Consider the following 21,399-nt stretch of genomic DNA (forward strand, 5'->3'; position numbering starts at 1 on the left):
ACGGTATCAGTTGTTCCAACTCTAGTGAAATTCAAACAAAAGCTCTTGATAGTTATTTGTTACACGATCGACATCAAATTTGAAAGTCAGAAAGTTGAAAAATGCGGATTACATCTTATAATTTAGTCTCCGCCTAAGATCCCTCCGTGTATGATCCCCCGCTGTTTTAATTAAGAAAACAGAATTGTACTATACAAAAGTGATCCATAAGATCCCGTTCTGATTCACTCTCACGGTCAACATTGGGCTAAGATGCCGCATTTCAAATCACAATTTACGGAACAAACACTCGGGCGGACACAGCCGATCAACCACGAGTGAATAGTAGTTGCTATCATTGAACTGCCCGTCGCGTCAAAGATCGGCCACTCTCGTGAATGCGATCACATACGTTGTAAAACTCGATGAAACGGTACAATGTTTAGCTCAAGACGAGATCACACAGAGGTGGGAACTGACCGACGCGTTTGTTTTCGCTACACATCACACTCGCATCTGAGCTCTCCACCTAAATTCGCTCTTGGAGGGGTCACATCGAACTGTGTACTCTTCCCTGACCATTGCAGCAACTGTCTGAACTCCCGAATTTGCAAGACAGATTGAATTTCAATTGGTGTTGTAAAAAAAAAAAACGTCACGGTGCGTAACGACAAAGACGGGGGAACTCGGTCAGAGATGGAAAGCTATCAATTTTAGACAAGTTAAGTAAAGGGGATACTGGACAAGCGTAGATCTTGAGACTCACGATAGAATAATAAGTGAAAATGACATTCCTCATAGAACAAAACTTTATCGTCGAAAATCAACAATAGGATGGGCTGCAGTCTGCCATCAAACAACACTATCCTTGGTAGGTATGTAGATTTCAAGAGGCCGCCCATGTGCACCTGTGTCTAACAAATGGAAAGGTGAACGACATGGTTAGTCGTCAGAGAGTTGAACTCCATCTTTCGAAAAATTTCTGCTGACAAAATTTTAATACACGTTCTCGATTTGAAGGCATGCCATTTCGATATACCAAGCCATTTCCGGTTCCCACGCCAGGGAACAGATCAAACGGTGGCTTTGGTTTCTTGAAGATAATGATAATGATAATTCATTCATAGAAAGAGTGGTTCTATGATGAAGCCCATTTTTATTTGAACAGAGACATGAACACAAGAAATGACATTCACTGGGGTTCAGAAAGACCAGACAACGTCGTTGACCGCAACCTGCGCTCACAGAATGCGTGGGTTGCAGTAGGATTAATTGGTCCGAACTGGTTCATGGTTGAAGACTATGGTGTAACAACAGTGCTAGTATATCAATATGTGAAGATTCTTGATTGGTGTTGAAGATCATTGGGAAGATTATGTGGGACCTCAGGAGCGAAAACGACCGTGGTTCAAGCAAGAAGGAGCACACTGTAAGCTCTAGCACTTCTACAGAAGTTGCGGTATACCTTGTGCCTGAGCTTCACACAATCCCAGCCTTAACCCGCTGGACTTCCAACTGTGGTGCAGATGTGTGTCCAGACTTTTCCCAACCATTATAAACTGAGGCACAACGAGGAGCACATTGCTCGACAAATAAAAATCTTCGAGAGCAGCGCCAGAAGGTAGTAAATCCCGTTTCAACGCCGAACAAGGGAGTGTGTCTCTCATGACTGTCGCCACATAAAGCGCATTCTTTGACTGCCCAGAACTTCTGTAATGAATAGTGGGATTCTCCTGTCAGACTAAATTCACAAATGGTTCTCATTTTCCTAAATCATTTTACAGTGCCCTTGGCGGATTTTAAAAATGTGAGCACTTGGTTGGATTTCGTCAGAGTTGGGATACGTGACAAACACACACATGCGCGCATGCGTGCGCACTCACTCACCCACTCTCAGTGTGTGAGTGCGTAGGTGTGTTTGTTTGTTTGTTTGTTTGTTTGTTTGTTGGTGTACGTGTGTGTGTGTCTCTCTCTCTCTCTCTCTCTCTCTCTCTCTCTCTCTCTCTCTGTGTGTGTGTGTGTGTGTGTGTGTGTGTGTGTGTGTGTGTGTGTGTGTGTGCTTTTGTGTGTTGGTGTAATCTCGGAGCATGTTACAGAACAATTGTTCAGATTTGTACGTGACTGGTCAAGGGTAGTAACTAACAAAAAATTACTGAAGGTGGTCATGTTCACCTGTCATTGAATGCTTACTTCGGGGGGAAATGAACATATAACCTTATTAATTCAATTAAAAATATCAGAGAGGGGCCAACGTTTTAAAAATATCGAATTTATTGTTTTAAAATCTATGGTTTTCGAACTTTGACGTAGTCAAATCGGTGGGGGGTTTTCTTTTGCGTTTTTCTAAAAAACTACGTTTTCGCTATAGTGACTATGCGGGGACAGACGTTTTTTAAATACTATCTGAGCTACAAACTTGAAATTTTGGCACACGGGTGCTATATAGTCTGTTTTGTGACCCGATGTGAGTATTTTGCGAAATATTGATTACTTTTTAAAATATTCTCGATTTTGTGTTACTTTTCTCCTTTTTTCGGAAGTCGTCCGGTGATATATAAATATTTTTGTTGTTTTTCTTCATAGGAAAACAATCCTAGCATCGGATCACAGATAATAGGTTTGTGTATTTGTGTGCAAAGTTTGAGGCTTATATTCCAGTATTTTCTGTGGAAAACGTCTGTCCCCGCAACATGGCAAAAAATCCAAGATGGCCGCCTGGGAGACCAACTTTTTAATAAAGCTTTTAAAATTCCGTCCTAATTCTTCTATTAGTCGATAATCAATCTATATCACCTTTAAAAATTGAAAGAGAAAGTCAAACCCCTAGAAGTTTCCTCGCATCATGAAATCTCCTGTTAAAGAACATAATAGTGTTGATAGTGGCGTTAAACCAATACCATTTCACAATTTGTTCACGGTCAGGACTATGTAGATGAGACGGCAATATCTTCCAGCCGTGCTATAGGCCTATGAGAATCAGTCTTTAGAAAGATTCGACGTTTGAGGAAAAAGTAGCGTTGGCTTGTTGAAGAATAATGCCCTTGCCAAGCTACCCAGGTCTCTTTCGGTCAATTGTTTTAGTTGGAACCTTGGCTTTCTTAGATCTAAGAAAACGAAGATTGGAACCCATTTGTCCGTCCCATATTGAACAAACGGCCGCAGTATTATACCTGCTTCACACATTCGCCATATACAGCCATGAGCTTGTGAAGACCTGCAGTAAGGTTCTTTATTTTGCATTTTGTATAATAAACTACGAGAAAGAATGACAAAACCAATCAAAGGAACCCCCCCCCCCCCCCAACCCCCGTTACTCATAAAAACACAAAAGCGGAAGAATTCAAATCAAGAAGGTATGGGGCTCCTTTCATGGGGTCACTGGTGAGGATCTCAAGTTACCTAGCTCTGTACATTATGCATTCATTCTTACATACATACATATACATATTAGGGTCGTGGCATAGAGGTTAAGGTGTTCGCCTCTCATTAAATATGTCCCAGGTTCGAATCCGGATAGCGACGAAATTTTTCTTTCTCTAACATGTTCTCCTTTCACATCGTTTCTTGCTCTCTAACAAAGTTCTGTCGTCTGCTTTCGTCTCCACTTTCTGCCCCCTCACCCTCACCTCCTCTGGGCTCCTGGCTCTTTCTCAGCCTTTCTACTGCTACTCCTTGGCTCCTTCTTACAGCTGTCTTTCAGCCACACCCCTGATCTCATGGTAGGAAAAATCTTGCGTTCTCGGACAAGGGTGAAAAATCTCGGTTGTCCCGAGTGCAAGTTGCGCACGTTAAAGATCCCTTGGTGGTCCAAAATCGATATATGAGTAGGCTTCGGCTGCCACCCCGGCAAAATTCAAAAATTCCTACCAATTGAAAATGTGTATTGTGTTCCGTGCGCTCATACTACACTGTGTACCTTATGGAGTTGCGAGCGCCGTTTAACACTTACCATACCAAATGGGTATATTAACACACTGAACTACGGAGTTACGACTTGTAAGGAGTCCTTTTTTCTCTTCCTCGCTCTTCTTTCTGTGCCCTGCGGAAGTAGAAGAAGAAGAAGAAGAAGAAGACACACACACACAAAACAAAAATTGTTTTAATTGAGGCGTTAATAAACATTTAAGCTCTTGAATATCTTTGTTTTGGTTGTTTTCTCTCACAAAAAACAACCTAAATTGTATTAATGGAGGAGTAAAACATTTGTATTTGTATAATGTGTTGAGCTTACAGCCTCCACGGTTGTAGGTAGGCTCTAATTTTTGACAAGCACTTGAAAGCAATTAATTGTTCCCTAGTAATATCTCATAACTTTGACTCCGCCTTTTTCAGGGGATGACTCATAATGCATGAACCTCTGAACCATTCCACTGGCTAATTCTGAGGGACTGCATAATAATTATTCTTAAGGCCCATATTGATACAATTTAGATCTCTGACGAATCGGGGCCGGTGGCACTGTATGGTCAGATGTGCTGTTGTTAAGCTCTTTGCCGTCGAGCTTTGTGATTTCGATTCCCTTTCTTTAAAGTAAGAATTTCATAGCACTTGCAACGCAATATGGTCATATAAGTGCCGAAGATTAAATGTTGTACAACAGAGTAACAAACGCAAAAAAGATTAGGGTGATATATGTTTGACAGGAGAAAAAAAGGAGCAAACCGCACCAGAGCACCCACCAAGCATTCAGGCTTCTTTGGCCCTTCGGGCTTGGTAGGATAGTGCGTCTTAGTCTCAGCAGACAACAAAGGTAGGTCTACTCGATAAAATACATTAATATTACCCCACGTCGGACCCGAACTTAGATCTACGCCTTCTGTTTGCAAGGCGAAGATATAACTTATGCTCACTTCAGCAATTTTCATCGACTCTGCATGATCTGCCGAATAATGGCGACCGGTTTGATCTTCGTACGTTGTTTTGATTTTGATTTATTGATTTATTTATTATTTTAAAAATTCATTTCTATTTTTTGGTCATTTTAAAAAAAAGTCTCTGGTAACTTGATACAGATTAAGAATAATTATAATGTACAGACCTCGTGTTCACTTACAAACGGAAAATATGAACCTACTTGCAGAAGTTGGCTAACAGCACAACGAAGAATGTGATGATGGTCATCATCCCTGCACTCTTGAAGCTGGATTGGCAACCCATATTGTCCTCCTACATTGTGTTTCATGGAGAAGAGCAAGAAAAAGCATCAAAGAATCTTTTAAAGAGTAAATCTATGACTGAGAGAATGAAGGCTACGATTGATCAGATTTTGTTGTGCTTATGCTGTGTGTGTGTGTGTGTGTGTGTGTGTGTGTGTGTGTGTGTGTGTGTGTGTGTGCGTGCGTGTGCGAGTGTGTGTGTGTGTGTGTGTGTGTGTGTGTGTGTGTGTGTGTGTGTGTGTTTAGTGTTGTATTGTTGGCTTTTTACATCTTTCTTTATTTTGACATTATTATTGTTGTGTTGTAGTTCATGTTTCTAACCCCCCCCCCCCCCCCCCCATTTTTTGCGGGGGTTAGGGGGGGGGGGTGTTACTTGTTTCTTTTTATTTGTGTCTTGCTGCTTTTTTTTAGGAGGAGGTGTGTTTGGAGTTGGGGTGAATAAAAAGTATTAAGTCCAAAGTACTTTGCTGAAACATTGGGCAAAGGTCTCCCTGTAGGGCAAGGAAGTAAAATGTGCCCCGACACAAGAGAGGAGCATACACCACCACTCCGGCAACCCAAAGTATAAAGATCAGGAAGACGGGGAGACCTTAAACTTAACAAGAGCCAAGTGAATAAAAGCGTGTCAAGTTAGGAAATAAAAGAAAGTGGGCCATTTCACAATCGATCTTCAGGAGCCGTGCGGTTAAAAAAAAATGTGTACAGGTCATTCAATAACTTACATTCAGTAGGCTACATGGAATTTCTGTTCGGGTGGGCTGTGTATTTTATGTGCAGGCAATGTCCACTGTATGTCAATGCTGTTTTTAGAACAGATATCTTGTTTCTGCTCCTTATCAAGCCATGCATGTTCTATGATGTGTCGAAGTGCTGGTGCATAGATAGATAGATAGATAGTGTGTGTGTGTGTGTGTGTGTGTGTGTGTGTGTGTGTGTATGTGTGTGTTTGTGTGTGTGTGTGTGTTAGAGAGAGAGAGAGAGAGAGAGAGAGAGAGAGAGAGACAGAGAGACAGAGAGACAGAGAGAGAGAGACAGAGAGAGAGAGAAAGAGCTAGAGATTATATTAGATTATGTTTCAGAACAAAACAATTAGGAGACTGGTTGCTTTGAATACGCGTATTCTAAGGACATAACACAGGCTGTATAAGATATTCAGAGCTATTCCAGCAGAAGAACAGAGTTGCTCAATACAATTTTGTGTGTGTTTTTCTATGGGGTAGTCGAATTCATGTTATGCTTTCTGGACGAGAGCATAACAATAGTCTACGACAGAAAGGTGTAATACAAATGTATGTAATTGCTGTGTTAAGGATTATTGACACAATAATACAAGAAGAATGTAGTTTTCGTATATAGGTTGCAAAAACATGAAGATGCTGTGCTGTAAAGAGGAAGAGAAGAAAGATTTACATATGAAAGATAGTGAGTAGGTAACAGCTAGGCCTACGTCAGCTGAGAGTCAGGGGTGACTACATATTGCATGTTCAAATTCCTTTTTTTTGAGAGACACAGATGTTTATGGCAAGGTGTAAACTAGTAATGTTTGGATGTAGACATATACTGTACAGTGGGAATTGAGACTGGCAAAACTACAGGATGGATGGGCTTGGTGTTGACAGAATGGATGGAATGTCATTTGAATGGCTTAATTTTTATTTTTTTGACATTGGCCCAACAAAACATTGCTACCTCTAACCTCTGGTTCTTAGCCGACGACATAACAATTTTTTTTTTGGAGTACATTCATAACAATGAGACATGCAGTAAGGACAGTTCATCAACTGGAATATGATGGCACAATTTTGAAACAAATTCACACAAAAAGCAACAAGAAAAAGAAAAGAAAGCACTTCGCGGATGACAAACGCCAATGATTAGACAGTCATAAAATAAAACAAATTGAAGAAAATTAATGAACTTACCTCGCACGGTATGTAGATAGGTACAAATCTTTCGGCTAACAGTTCTATAAAAGTTTACTGTCTGAAGAAGGAGAAGCCGGCGAAACCCCTATATATGGTTCGTTTGATACAACACATCTAACCAGCACTTTTCGATGTATAGTGTTACCGTTGGTAGGCGTAGCTTTGCGTAGCAACCCCTACTCGTTGCATTTTCATTTTGACATAGGATAAACAGAAGTAGATGTAGTCAATTTATCAGTTTCTCATAACCTTTCTCATTCCAAATGGCCTAGAAATGCTAAAATGTTATGGCGCAGGTGGGTATAAAAAGCCTATTGATAGATTTGCTTTTTAGCCTGTCAGCGAAGAGAAGGTTTATATTGAATAGCGTGTATAGAGCTGGGAAGAGAATTTACGATCGATTCCAAGAGGTACGTGCACGCTTTCACTACACCCTCTGTACTCTGTGTTTGTGTACAGGTCTCTTGGACTACCAGGAGAGACGTACTCCACAAACAGTAACATAATTTACCTTCACATTCTCAGTTCTCCTTTTAAAGAGCTGCAATAGGCCTAATGTTGTTTCTGAATGCGAGCTTTTCGGTTTATTGTTGCCAGCGGGCCTTGAGTCTTGTCTCGTTTGTGTTTAACATAATCACAGACTACACGTCATGACACATCCATGATCAATTCACTACCCTACTTAGGTGTAACTTCAAAATCAGTTGACCTATACCGGTACGCTTACAATCATTCCAAGGGAGCATAGTAGTAGGTACCGGTTTAATTGAAAGTCTACCGCTGGAGCGGTCTGACAACTGGTTGAGGTGAGGGCAGGGTAGTTTTAAAATAAAAGTTTTACGGCGGTCGCAACTGCATAAGGTCATACATTGGTTTATATACAAGCTTAATGGGACTTGTGACAAGGATCAGTTTACATTTTCGCTTGCGTTTTTACAGGCTTGGGACTGTCGTTTGCCTGATTGAAAATGTTTTGGTGGTTGCATTTTGCCCCCCCCCCCCCATTTATCGAAAAATGGTCCGGTACCCGGTCTCTCTGCTTGGCGTACTGATCCAAAGGACACCACAACATGAAGCAGTCCACTTTCTCACCCAGCCACCCACACCCCACAACTGCAGCGTCACCGTTTGAATTGAAAATAAAAACCTAAACTTCTTTGATATTGTTTTTTTGCCTTTTCTTTCTTTTTTTCTCTTTAAAAAAAAAAATGCAGCATAATTTATTAATTTGAAATTTATGACACCATTTTCAACTATCCTGCGCGGCTGAAAGCACAAACTATATATATTATTACCAATCTAGGCTAATAATATATTTCACTTGGAATACATCATTCAACTTTTTACAAGGTCTCTTTCCCCTTGATTTGTTGTCTATCAAAGCGCTACTCTCTCTCTCTTTCTCTCTCTCTCTCTCTCTCTCTCTCTCTCTCTCTCTCTCTCTCTCTCTCTCGCTCTCGCTCTCGCTCTCGCCCTGCTAGATCTCAGGAGTTGTTGACTGCTATAATTCTTCAATAACCTGCCTTGCAACTTATTTACGTTACGGTAGAGTGCCTTGTCTTCACGCAGCCATATTCCAATTTCGAAGATACTACAAAAGTATTAATTCTGAACTTTGCCCGGGTGGCAGCCGAAGCCTACTACCTATTGATTTTAGGACCACCAATGGGTTTTTAACGTGCGCAACTCGCTCACCGGACCTCCTAGATTTTTCACACCCTTATCTTCGAAGGCTATAGGTGTTCGATCGCTCCTACTCTAAGATCAGTGTTGTGGCTGAAAGACAGTAGCGAGATTAGGAGCCACGAAAAGCAGTAGGCCTATACGTAGTAGTAATATAGATCGAGTCAGGAGTAAAGAAAGCCTGAGGTGGGCTGGGCGGGGGGTTATGGTGGGGAAAGAAAGTGGAGATAAAAGCAGGTGACATAGCATGTCTAAGAACAGAAAATAGGTGAAAGGAGAACATTTTAGAGGTGAACATTTTCCCGACGCTCTAAAGTTTCGAACCCGGAACCTATTGAATACATGAGAGACGAACACCGTAGTCTAACCATGAGCACTCGCCACCTCTCGTTTAGGTATTAAATTGTCTTATTAGGCGTAGCAGCCCATGGCGTCTGGTACCTTAGAATAACATTATGCAGCAGCCAGGGCTCATGTCCAAGGCGCCAAGGGGAAAATACGTGTGTAGATCTAGGCCTTTGGGATGAAAAAACCGATGCTCTGATTCTTCGACTTTTCAACCGCCTATAAAATAAACACTACCATTAACGTGAAAAATGTTTTCAAATGTAACATACATGTAAATAATAGGCCTAATAAACATTTGAGACCACCCCCATTTTTTTAAAAAGGCTGCTCTTATTGGCCCTCATGGGCAAATAAGCTAGGGCTTATTGGCCCACGTGGGCCGTTTAATGCGTTGTTTTTTCAATGTATTTCATACATGGTTTGTTCTCTTTTATTTTTTCTCACTTTATCCCTTCCTGTTAATGTTTTCCTGAGGCATTCCATCTCGCACACATTTCTACAGATTTGGTTGTTTGTCAGCGTGTTCCTGTAGTTCAGTGTTATTGTTAAGCAGTAGACTTTGATCGTCTGCGAACAGTATTTCATTTAGAATTTAGGTTCTCCGGATGTGGGCTTGCTTCTTTCGCCAAACAATAGATTACGGTATAATTGAGTTATTTCTTTGTTTATTCTATGTATAATATACTGTGTTGGATAACAAGATAAAGATGTGTAAACGAAACACAGGGGAGATAGCTCGCAATTTTGTGGGCAAATAATAAAAAATGTTCTAGGGGAAATTTTATATGCCCCTATGGGCCAATAAGCACTCCGTTAAAAAAAATTCTTAATGTAGCTCATGCCCACTCTAGATCTAGATTCTAGATCTAATCCTAGCAGCCCCTGAATAATTTGAGTTTGAGACCCCTGTATTCTGCGTTTTGTTACACCCCCCCCCAACCCCCCCCCAAAAAAAAACAACAACAACAAACAAACAAAAAAAACAACAAGCAAAACAAACAAACAACAACAAACAAACAGACAAACAAAAAACAAAAAAACAAAAACAACAACACCCCCCAAAACAAAACAAAACAAAAAAAACCCAAAAAAAACCCCCCAACAACCCAACTAATCTAGAATTATGGCCTTGCCAAGCCTATAGAATAATTTTATCTTTGACCCTCTTCAACAGTCATCAACCAGAACTCGGGAGCCAATTCTCGAGGTTTATTTTTTATTGGAGTAATTTCCCTTCTTGTCATTTGTGACGACCAACTTCTGATCAACACAAGTAACCGTCCAACACACAACTTCACAACACGTCGAAAGCGAAAGCATCAACATAGATTTTCTCTAGGCCTACAGTAAAACATACATTGTCTTGAACTTTCAACCACCTTTGATGACTCGGTGTCTAGATCTAGAATCTAGTATCTAGACTAGAATCTACATCTATACTCGGTATTTTCTCCATCATGCAGAAAAGCTGAGTTCTCCAGTTTTAGCTGAAATCATGTCTGGAAGGTATGAGATTGATGAATGCGGCAACGCCGTGTTTGAACCTTTCGATTCTCTGGCTGCCGTTTTGTCTTGGTCGTCGAGCCAAGAGTCAAAAAGCAGCTGTAGATCTTCCCCAGTCAAGTTCCGTTCTCAACTTCGTAAAAGAACCGTGAAAGTTCAGTCAATGAAGGTTACTGAAAAAGGCGGTCAGTCAACAGAGAAGCCTGCATCGTCAAATCTTGAGGCCCAAGTTCTTGTGTGTCATGATATGTATGGAGGATACTTGAATGACAGGTAGACCTAATAGGTAGATCAAGATCTAGATGTCTAGAATCTAGATCTAGATCAATATAGATATCTAAAAATGTGAAAATGTTTTGGATTGTTTTTAGGCAGGCTCTATTTCTCAGAACACTCAGTAAAATATAAACTAGATATCTAGATCTAAATCTAGATACTAGATCTAGTCTAGATTAGATCTAGATCTAGATCTAGATCTAGATCTAGATCTAGATCTAGAACTCTATTTCTCTGAACAGTTACGTTCTCGAGATTTGTTGACAATTTGCGAATGGAGTGGCCTGTGCCCTCTCACGCGCGCGTGGTGTGTATGTGTGTCGAGTAAGTGTGTGTGTTCGTGTGTGAGTGAGTGCGCATGCGTGTGTGTTTGTACATCATGAATTAGGTGTGAATGAGGCGTGGGGCTGGGGGGGAGGCGTGGAGGGATTTTATATTTGTTTATATAAATATGAAGGATTTTAGTGGGTGCTTTAGGCGGGGTGACTTCTCGCAGTACCTTTTGAAGTCATTTTCAAATGAAGTATATAGTCCGGGAACGTTGCCCCAACCACAACTGAAGTATCTGAATATTCAGACATAAAAAAATCTCTGGATCTAGCTCTAGAAATTGAATTCGATGCAAAAAAAATGCTTCTTCCCAGTCTTTGCAGAATGGTAGAATGAAAGATATTTAAGCTCGCAAATTATAACCCCAAAAAATCACAAGAACGAAAACCGTTAGGAGAAATAGAGATCAAGTATTTCCCCGAGTGTTTAGTCACTTCATTGTTTTTATGTCAGTTAATATAATGACGTTATGATTAGATGAAAACTGATGTAGAAATACTGCTTGATCTATGTTCTTGACTTGGAGGAGTTGACGAGACAAATCGTTAATTTAGAGAGAACAAGCAAGTGGCTATTCTCTAGCGTCGCGCCGGTCAATAGGTCAATGGCTATTCTGCGGCGTCATGTATAGTTGCACATGTCACTTCTCCGGATAGCTTTCCATCTCCCCTGTCGGCATGTTTTATGGCCTTACATAAATACTCGTCAGGGTCGGCATTTCTTCAGAATGTGATTCACCAGTGACCATCATAGGTGGACACGCAGCCTCTACTCGATGAAAGCCCCAGTGACGGAAGAAGGAGGAATTTCTGTGTCAGAGGTGACAGCACCAGAGGCGCCAACAAATCTCAGTCACAACCAGAAGTACAAGCAGGCGCATATATGGCACTGAACTCAGTTGCAAAAATAATGGCCGTAACGAGCCGAAAGGGTAGATGAAAAGCCGTGGAGAAGTGACATGTACATTGCAACTATACGCAGAGCTGGTTGTAACGGAGTACAAGTACTCCGGTACTTGTACAACTTACGTTACAATTTTCGGTACTTTTACTGTACTCCAGTACATTTTTTAAACCAGTACTTTTACTGTACTCCGATACTTTTTATAAAAGTACTTTTAAAGTACATTTTGAGTGCTTTTGAAGCTTTTAAATGAAATGGTAAGTGCCGGCATTTCTGATCATAATTTACGGAACAAACACCCGGGCGGGCACAGCCGATCAATCAAGAGTTAAAAGTTGAGATCAGAGAACGGCCCGTCGCGTCAAAGATCAGCCACTATCGTGAATGTGATCACAAGCGTTGTTAAACTCCATGAAACGGTACAGAGTTTTCTCCAGACGAGATCACACCGAGGTGTGAACTGACCGATGCGTTTCTTTTCTCCAAACATCGCACTCGCATCTGAGCTCACCACCTAAACTTACATCACTCACAGGGTGGGTAGGGCCAACACGTTCGCTCCAGGCGAGATCACACCAAACTGTGAACTCTTTCCTGATCATTGAAAGCAGTTTTTCTCTATTCCCGAATTTGCGAGACAGCCTGAATTTTAATTGGTGTGACCACAACGTAATGATGCGTAACGACAAAGTAAAGGCGATTTTGGGGGGGGGGGGGGGGGGACCTCAATTAGAGATGGAAAGCTAAAATTGTTGGACAGGTGAAGGGGAGGGGCAACTGGATAAACGTAGATAAAGACCTCAAGACTCACGATAGGCTAATGAGTGTGTATATTATATTATTTATGGCATGCCTCATGCCACTGTGGTTGGTCATCAAGGTTGACCACTATTTGCTCGTCATATGTCATAAATCCACCCAGGGGTCACGTCAGTTCATGGGTCACTGTAGATTCTTCCTTGGCTTCGTCGGCTGAGATCCCATATTTTTCTTGTTTCCGAGCACTGGGATCTTAGGCGGAGACTACTGTAGTAGAGAATCTTTGGTTATACATGTACTAAACTCTAGGAAACTATTGTATTTTGGTTTGCCGTGGGCGCCGTGGACTACACAGTGTTACCAAAATCTGTCTTACTACTATAATCAATTGAAACTGAAACTGTGTTCTCAATGTAAGTAACAATTTTTGAGGCTACTTAAATTTTTTAAAACTTTTTTTTTTGGGGTGGTTTTTTGCTTAAGGCTACATTGATTCCTTGAAGATTTGTTAATGAAGAATTCAATGCACTTTTCCATAAATTTCTATGCTGGCCATTTTCATCAATTTTATGTTTTCTTAAGAGCAACTTTGTATCTACATTTTCCAATTTGGATACTTTTTCTGTAGAACTTTCCGACCTTTTGAACTGACTTAGATTTGATCACATTGTCTTGCTCAAACATTTTCTATTCATAATATCACTTACCCACTAGTTGCGTTTGTTTGTTTGGGGTTTTCTTTTTTCAATTTCACGGACCATTTCCACCTTCGTTCTGTGCGAACATAGTATATTATTCAAATGTTTTGTATACTGTTTACATTTTTAGTAATAAATAGCCTAATTTGTCAAGTATACTGGATATGTTATTCAATATGATGTTTTGCATAAGCGCTGAAGTGTTTTAGCATATAGCAGAAAGTACTCAAAATGTACTCATAAGTACTTTTTTAAAAAGTACTTGTACTCAAGTACATTTTACAGGAAAGTACTTTTACTGTACTTAAGTACATTTTTTAGATTGTACTTAAATTTGTACTTAAGTACTTTTTAAAAAGTACTTTAACAGCTCTGACTATACGTGACGCCGGAGAATAGTGATCGATCTATTGATTGGCACGACGCCGTACAATAGCCATTTGCAATTTAGAATGTTCTAGCTTTTCAGATTATCCGTTCGCCTCTCACTTCACTTTGCACAGGTTTTGTTCTCGGCTTTGTCTATTGCTTCCCCTTTCCTCTTTTTATTTCTCTTGATTGTTATCTTTTGTCAATAACCATCATGCTCACATACCGTTTTTTTGTTTGTAACTCTGTGCCCCCACCCCTCTCCCTCTTTTTTCACTCTGCTCCCTCTCCATCTACCCCTCCCCTTCTCTCTCTCCCTCTCTCTCTTTCTCTCTCTCTCTCTCTCTCTCTCTCTCTCTCTCTCTCTCTCTCTCTCTCTGTCTCTCCCTTCATCCTCTCTCCTTTCATCTCCTTTCTCTTTTCGTCATCTTTGTCTTCATCTTCTGTTTCGTTTTATCTTTCTTTCTTTCTATCTTTTTTCTTTCTTTCAAGTCTTTTATGAGCCTATGTGTGTCTTCATGGCTAAATTCATTGGGATTCACAATGGGTTTGGGCTGGGTGGAAGGAAAACAAACAGCCTGTACAGGATTTTTATTTGAATCAGAGCTTCATTCAGGGACAGAGTTTTAAAGGTATCACCATTTTGCAAAATAAAGAAAGTTTCTAGTGTTGATCAAAGATCAGTTCGCATTGGGTGATTGGTCAAGAGAGTTAGTCGCAGGTAAGGAGTACAGTACCGTATGTAAAGAACATTTTCTCCTTGCTCCTTTTCCGATAGGGCATAGTTTACTAAGGGCATAGTTTACTATCGTTCAGTTAGTTATGACTGCTCTTGTAACGTTTTATAAGCTCTAAAAGCGCTGTATTGTGACAAGCTGACATAACCTTTTCATTGGTCTGCATCATGAAAGTGTTTGACATTTCTATCCCATACAGATTGCGGGATTTCTCATAATTGATGAAGATGTTACATGTGGTTTGTTTGTTTGTTTTGGTAAGTGTTTTTACGGCGCTCGCAACTGCATAAGGTCATGTATATGAGCATGCGGGACACACCTAATATTTTCAGTTGGTAGGAAATTTTGAATTTTGCCTGGGTAGCGGCCGAAGCCTACTTTTATCGATTTTAGACCACCAAGGGATCTTTAACGTGCGCAACTTGCACACGGACCCTCTGAGATTTTTCGCCCTTGTCCGAGAAGGCTAGGTGTAGATCTTTCTTACCAGAAGATCAGGGGTGTGGCAGAAAGACAGCAGTTAGGAGGAGCCAAGGAGTGGCAGTAGAAAGGCTGCAGAAAGAGTCAGGAGCCCAAAGGAGGTGAGGGGGTGGGGGCAGAAAGTGGAAACGAAAGCAGACAACAGAACATTGCTGGAGAGCAGGAAAGGAGGTGAAAGGAGACAATTTTAGAGAAGAAAATTTTTGGGTCGCTACCCGGATTCGAACCCGGGACCTTTTGAATGAGAGGCCAACACCTTAACCTCTAGGCCAGGAGAGCCCCCGACATGTGGTTTCAATGAACTGTACAAAGAGATACAAATGTTACCATACCAAAACTATATTAATAAACCTAGTCAACAAAAGTTAAGGAACACACTGTAAAAACAGTGATATATTTGCATGCATTCTTTCGAGGTTTTACTTTTACTAGTTAAACTAGATATTGGTGAAATGTTACTCTCTGACTAATGGGCTTGTACACACCAGGGTTTGAAATGCATGTGACTCCTGTGCGCTGAGCTGGGGAGGGGGCAAAAAGGCCCAATATTTTCAAATTGTCGAATTTTATTCTCTCGCTCTAACAGTCAGGAAAAATGATGAACGCTCAAAAATCAGTTTTCACGTGCAAGATTCATGTCTCGTGAGTGAGTTGCACACACTCATTTGCCATGTGGATACACCATTCTGCTGCTGTAGGGCTAAGCGTAGACATGCCTCCTCGACAGAAATTGTCTGATGTAAATAGAGGACGAGCCATTGCTTGGGTACAAGATGGTGTTTCACTCCGACAAGTTGCTACACGTCTTCAAGTGTCCGTTTCTGTCATTTCACGGCTGATTCAGCGTGTCAACGCCACTGGTAGTGCCCAAGAGCGACCCAGATCAGGTCGACCTAGAGCCACTAATGCAAGGGAAGACCGATTCATTCATAGACAGGCTCTGCAGTCGAGATCCGCTCCTGCAAATCGCATCCGGACACGGCTGAGAGCAGCAACTCGTCTTAACGTTAGCTGTCAGACCGTACGAAGCTGTCAGACCGTACGAAGACGTCTTCATGAGTTTGGACTTAATGCACGTCGACCAGCAGTCCGTCAGCGTCTTACCCCAGCACACAAGGCTGCTCGTCTTGCCTTTTGCCGACGCCATGTAGGATGGACACGTCAACAGTGGACAAACGTTCTCTTCAGCGACGAGTCCCGGTTCTCTTTGCATCACAATGACGGTCGTATCAGGGTTTGGAGGCGACCCGGAGAGCGGCTCCTCGATGCAGCCGTCAGAGAAGTGGTGCCTTTTGGTGGTGGTTCCGTGATGGTATGGGGTGCATTCAGTCTGAACCACAGAACACCTCTGTACCTTGTGCAAGGGAATCTCACTGCAATACGTTACCGAGATGAGATACTCCGCCCATTAGCACTACCTACTCTGCAGCAGATGGGGCCACACGCAGTGTACCAGGATGACAACGCCCGACCTCATAGAGCGTTGCTTGTCCAAAACTTCATGCAGCAGGCTGGCATCAACCAAATGGACTGGCCGGCCTGCAGTCCGGACTTGAATCCCATAGAAAACCTCTGGGATGAGCTGCAACGTCGAGTCAGAGACAACCACCCCCCTCCAGGAGACGCGCAGCAACTGTTTCAGATGCTGCAGGCAGAGTGGCAGGGGATGCCTCGGAGAGTGTTCACCAACCTCATGAACTCGATGAGGAACCGGTGTACTAAGTGCCAGGACAATCGTGGGGGGCATACTCATTATTGAAATCATCGGAACTGTTTTGTTTTTGTTGTAGTCAGAAGTTAACATAACTTCGAAACCACTTGACAATTTTGGGATTTAGGATTTTAACCCCTACCAAACTCAATGAACTTTTCAAGCAAGTTAAAATGGAATAACTTAATTTTCTTTTATGTTATTTGTTATACACATGTTTATTAAACTGCGTACCAGATTTCATTTCGTGTTGAAGTTTGCTTTCGAAGTAATACACTTTTTCCCAAATGTTCCTTAACTTTTGTTGACTAGTTTATGTCGTTGGTTTTGTTATACTAAGCTCATTTCTTGAGCTTCAGTTTTTTAGATTATTGTACAATTTTTACACTTTCATTGCCATGCAACATATAAAATAAAGGGATGACATTAGTATCAACAAGTGAAAACAAAATGTCTTTGTGTCAACACACAGTAGAATCAGGCATGTGGAGTTAGTGGAGTTATTGGTATCATCTGAAAGCTGATTTGTTTGTCTTGTTTTCAATGAAATAAATATCCATCTAGGTCTATCTTAAATAGAAGTCAAGATATTTGCGATTGAAGGAAGTGAGGTCGCCTTGTTATAGTCGTGAAATTAGCGAGAAAATGGCCGCCAAAGTCTGGTGACTCCAATAGCTAAAGAGTCCTTGAAACAGGAAAATGACTTATTTTGTGCGTTTAATCAATGTTTTTCAGTAAAATTCACATTGAAATGTGTTTTTATATGGACATAAAAGTGGTTACACCAAAACAAAAACAAAAAAAAAACAAAAAAAATGTCCATATTGGCGGAAAAATGTCTGTTTCTCTGATTTACGTATTTTAGACGAGCTCTTGATTTCACCACACTGCCTCACATTTGCTTGATTGTTTTTAGTTTAGTTTTAGTAGAGGTTTTATGGCGCTCATAACTGCATAAGGTCATATAAGCGCCAGAAGATTAGAGGTGTTACAAGAGAGTAACAAACATAAAAAAGAAGAGGGGGAGATAAGGATGATAAATTTTTCATTGGAAAGAAGAAGCAAACCACACCAGAGCACCTGCCAACCACCCACTTTATTTTTAAAATCAAATCTTCTCTGTCAAACCTGCTGAGGTATGGCCCCACTTTCAATGAATTCCCTGTGCCAAACAATCCTCATGTTCTCATTTCAGGTACACTTTTGGTGCTAAGGGTGCTCCATCCTACAGATTCTATCACTGGCATCTCATTGATACCTTTGTATACTTCAGTCATCGGTTTATTACAGTTCCACCTCTTGGATGGATCTGTGCTGCTCATAAAGAGGGTGTTACGGTTTTAGGTATATTGTAGTACTTTCAGTAAATCGTCATATTATAATAATTAATAACTGCATCTAATATCAGAGGTTAAGGGAAACTATAGGCCTTGCTGTGTTCTCAGAACACAAATCCAGGGAGCACGTCATGGTCCTCTTATTATTTTACAATGAAGAAAAAATACAAAAGATAAAGATACTGCCTTTTGTGTATGAAAATGTAAAAGGCACAGTTGCATCACAGGAAAAGTTTTTACAAGAATTTTGTACATGAATACTGACAATGTATTTGGTTTTTAAATGTCAATAACCAAATTGTGTTTGAATTCCTCTTTCCAAAGTAAATCGTTGTTTGTGACAGAGATTGGTGTCATAATGTTATTTATCTTGCTTGTGCCCTGGTCTCATAAACAGGAGACAAGATGTCGAAGTGGGAGTAACTCCAATTGGTGATGATGGCTTGTGTTCTCCTGAACTGTGCTGGGTGTCTGTTATATTTAAAGCACAGTTGATGTTGCTATTTCTCAGTATGTGTTTGTCAAGGTGGCACATTTTGTGTTGAGATAGAAATTTTCTCATTTCATTATATAAATATGAGCGCTTAAGAGAAGGGAAGTTGTGCATTTTTTAATTTTCTGCAGTGCTGCCCATCGTTACATATTTGGCGGAATTGTCTCGATTTTTTTTCAATTCTCCAAAAATAGGGTCGTAATTCCCTTGATTCTGATTTAAAAGAATTTATTTGCCAACTGATACCCACACTCATGGCAATTAAAGAAGAAAAACAATCAGACTCTGGCAGTGCTTGTCACTATAATGTCATGTGGGCAACTTAAGCACCCTTTGTGCACTTTGTGCACTGAACCCTTGTAATCATTCAATGCCGCAATACGGTAGCTTACCAAATTTTCTGTTATCCATCGAGGACCTGAATTTTTTAAAAACCAGGGCAAAGTATATTGGTGCAGGAGTGCAGGAGTTGAAATGTTGTTGTTCTTAACTCACAAGTCATTACTTTTCTACGACTGTTTCATGAAGTCATATTTCAATGAAATGAAAAGTATACTGTTCAGGTCTTCTAGTAAAGTTTTAATGCTAATTAACTTTCAGATAGTTTATCGAACTCAAACACTAACTCCATATTGTATTTTACCAATAATAGTTGAAACTGGGTGTTTATTTTATTCTGTTTTCAGGTACTGTGATCACAGAATGGGATGATGGCGCAAAGATTTGTCAAGAATTGCTCAGCTCCAAGTCTTCTATAGACAAGTTCACCACAAAGCTTGCTGAAATTGCTGATTTTTACAACTTTGATGGTTGGCTCATTAACATTGAGAATCCAATACAGGTACAGAATCAGGAGCTTTTTAACTTGAACATGATTTTCATAAATATTTATAACAATTTTGTCAGCAGTAAGTGTAGCTTTAAAACTTTTATGTTCTTTTTGGATTTCGTGTGTCATCATCATCCGTGCCTTTCTCACCCTGGGTCTGGGTATAGGCCACGAACAAACACTTTCCACCTTTCCCTATCCTGGGCTAGGCTCTTGATGTTATTCCATGTCTTCCCACTTTTCTGTATTTCGATTTCTGTAACTCTTCTCCAGGTTCCACGTGGTCTTCCCCTTGATCTTTTAGTCTTGGGTACTAACGTCTGCACGAGAAATAAAGGCTATGACATCTTTTTTTGTCTTTCTTGACTTATCGAATGGGCCTTTTTGTGTCTGATACCAGCAATATATTTTCTTAACAGTGAATAAGAACTGATCAACATGAATTTTTTTCTTGGATGTAATTAATATGAATGTGAAGGAAGTGGGTGTTGTGCTTTCTTCCTGCAGCCTGATCAGGTCAGTGCCCTGCAAAGTTTTGTGTCTCAGCTGACAGAGAAATGCCATGCTGTTCTGGAGTCCCCAAAAGTGCTGTGGTATGACAGCGTTATCAACACGGGCGAGTTGATTTGGCAGGATGAGCTGAATCCTAAAAATGAGTGAGTTGGTTCTAACTGGACTGGATGTTACTTTTTATATTCTGTGTCTAAGAGTATTTGGCTTTTAACATTCTTTATGATGATTAAAAGTATAAGGAACAGGAGCTACGAGTACTCGGATGTAGAAATTGTTGGTTGAGGGATGTTTGTTTGAATAGGGTAACTTCACATGGGAAAGTAAATGTGAATGCCACACTTCTGCATATTCCAAAGGGATGAATATTGAATCTCTATAAGGTATAAATATTTGTTTTCCCCTTTATCTTACCAAGGAACTGCTAATTAATCGTGTTATAGAAATGTTATTGCTTATTTTTCCCCATACCTACCCTGAAAAAGTATTCGATGGAGTGTATTCATTTTTTAAGAAAATATGAGGAAAATTCTTGGGGTTTGCTTTTCTTTTATTTTGTTTGCTGTCTGGAAATATGTAACAGATTTCAGCAGAGCATGAAAATATAATTATTCTTGTGGAGTCAAATTATAAAAATATCATATGAGAAAGTTTGTCATTTTGCAAGATTTGCAAGCTTTAGTCTAAAACTGTGTACCAGCGGACACTTGACATTTATGAAATGCAGGCACCTGTGTTTAAGTCCAAGGAATCTGCTGAAATAGCTAGGGTTCAACATTTTTGTGCCTTTATTTTCCTCTTGAGGAAAAAAAGGGATCTGTGTGCAAATAGTTACAAAATAGAGTATTACTGATTTGATGAAGAAATATAGTTTACTGAGGTGGCCTTGTATAATTTTTTTTTGAGTTTGAGTTATCATTTATGTTTGATTCGACAGAATGTTCTTTGATGTGTGTGATGGCATCTTTTTGAATTATTTGATGACGGAAGAGAAGTTGCAGAGATCAAAAAGTTTGGCCTGCAAAAAAGGCCGCCAATTTGATGTTTATGCAGGCATCGATGTGTTTGGGAGAGGGACCCCTTGTGGAGGAGGATTTAATTGTCAAGAGGTAGTCAGTTGTTTTTTATGTGTTTGGCTGTCTCCATGCATGAGGTACAACTGTAACTTGTGGCTCATTATTATGAAAGTATAAACTTTTGAAGTGCTGGGGAGTTTATTGGAGCTTCATATTTCAATTACTTTTACTTTTACCCCTTCATTTTCTTGTAACAGGAAAAGGAGGAGTTTACTTTCTGAATCATGTCAAAATTACTGTGATAAGCTTTGTTCTCCCACTTTATAGCTCTCTCCCTCTATCTCTCCCCCCCCCCAA

General features: G+C 40.4%; 2 protein-coding genes across 4 annotated transcripts in view; one reads left to right on the forward strand and one right to left on the reverse strand.

Moving 5' to 3' along the window:
- Window positions 1-7,965, reverse strand: part of LOC101863204 — a gene marked incomplete at its 3' end in the record, with an annotated part of 18,841 nt that extends 10,876 nt beyond the window's left edge. Inside the window, 2 exon segments of the mRNA XM_035971316.1 lie at window positions 5,054-5,145; window positions 7,058-7,965. Coding sequence (XP_035827209.1) covers window positions 5,054-5,136 — 83 coding nt within the window.
- Window positions 4,385-21,399, forward strand: part of LOC101863364 — a 38,661-nt gene continuing 21,646 nt past the window's right edge. Inside the window, exons 1-5 of one of the 3 annotated variants that reach the window (XM_035971314.1) lie at window positions 4,385-4,509; window positions 18,053-18,201; window positions 19,374-19,528; window positions 20,024-20,172; window positions 20,964-21,135. In XM_035971314.1, coding sequence (XP_035827207.1) covers window positions 4,442-4,509; window positions 18,053-18,201; window positions 19,374-19,528; window positions 20,024-20,172; window positions 20,964-21,135 — 693 coding nt within the window. In that variant the 5' untranslated portion in view covers window positions 4,385-4,441. Of the gene's footprint in view, window positions 4,510-10,319; window positions 10,868-18,052; window positions 18,202-19,373; window positions 19,529-20,023; window positions 20,173-20,963; window positions 21,136-21,399 lie in introns of those variants that run through there. The other 2 variants (XM_005104350.3, XM_035971315.1) reach the window with 2 other exon arrangements.

The sequence above is a fragment of the Aplysia californica genome, unplaced genomic scaffold, assembly GCF_000002075.1.
Source record: "Aplysia californica isolate F4 #8 unplaced genomic scaffold, AplCal3.0 scaffold00416, whole genome shotgun sequence".
Taxonomy (NCBI): Eukaryota; Metazoa; Mollusca; class Gastropoda; order Aplysiida; family Aplysiidae; genus Aplysia; species Aplysia californica.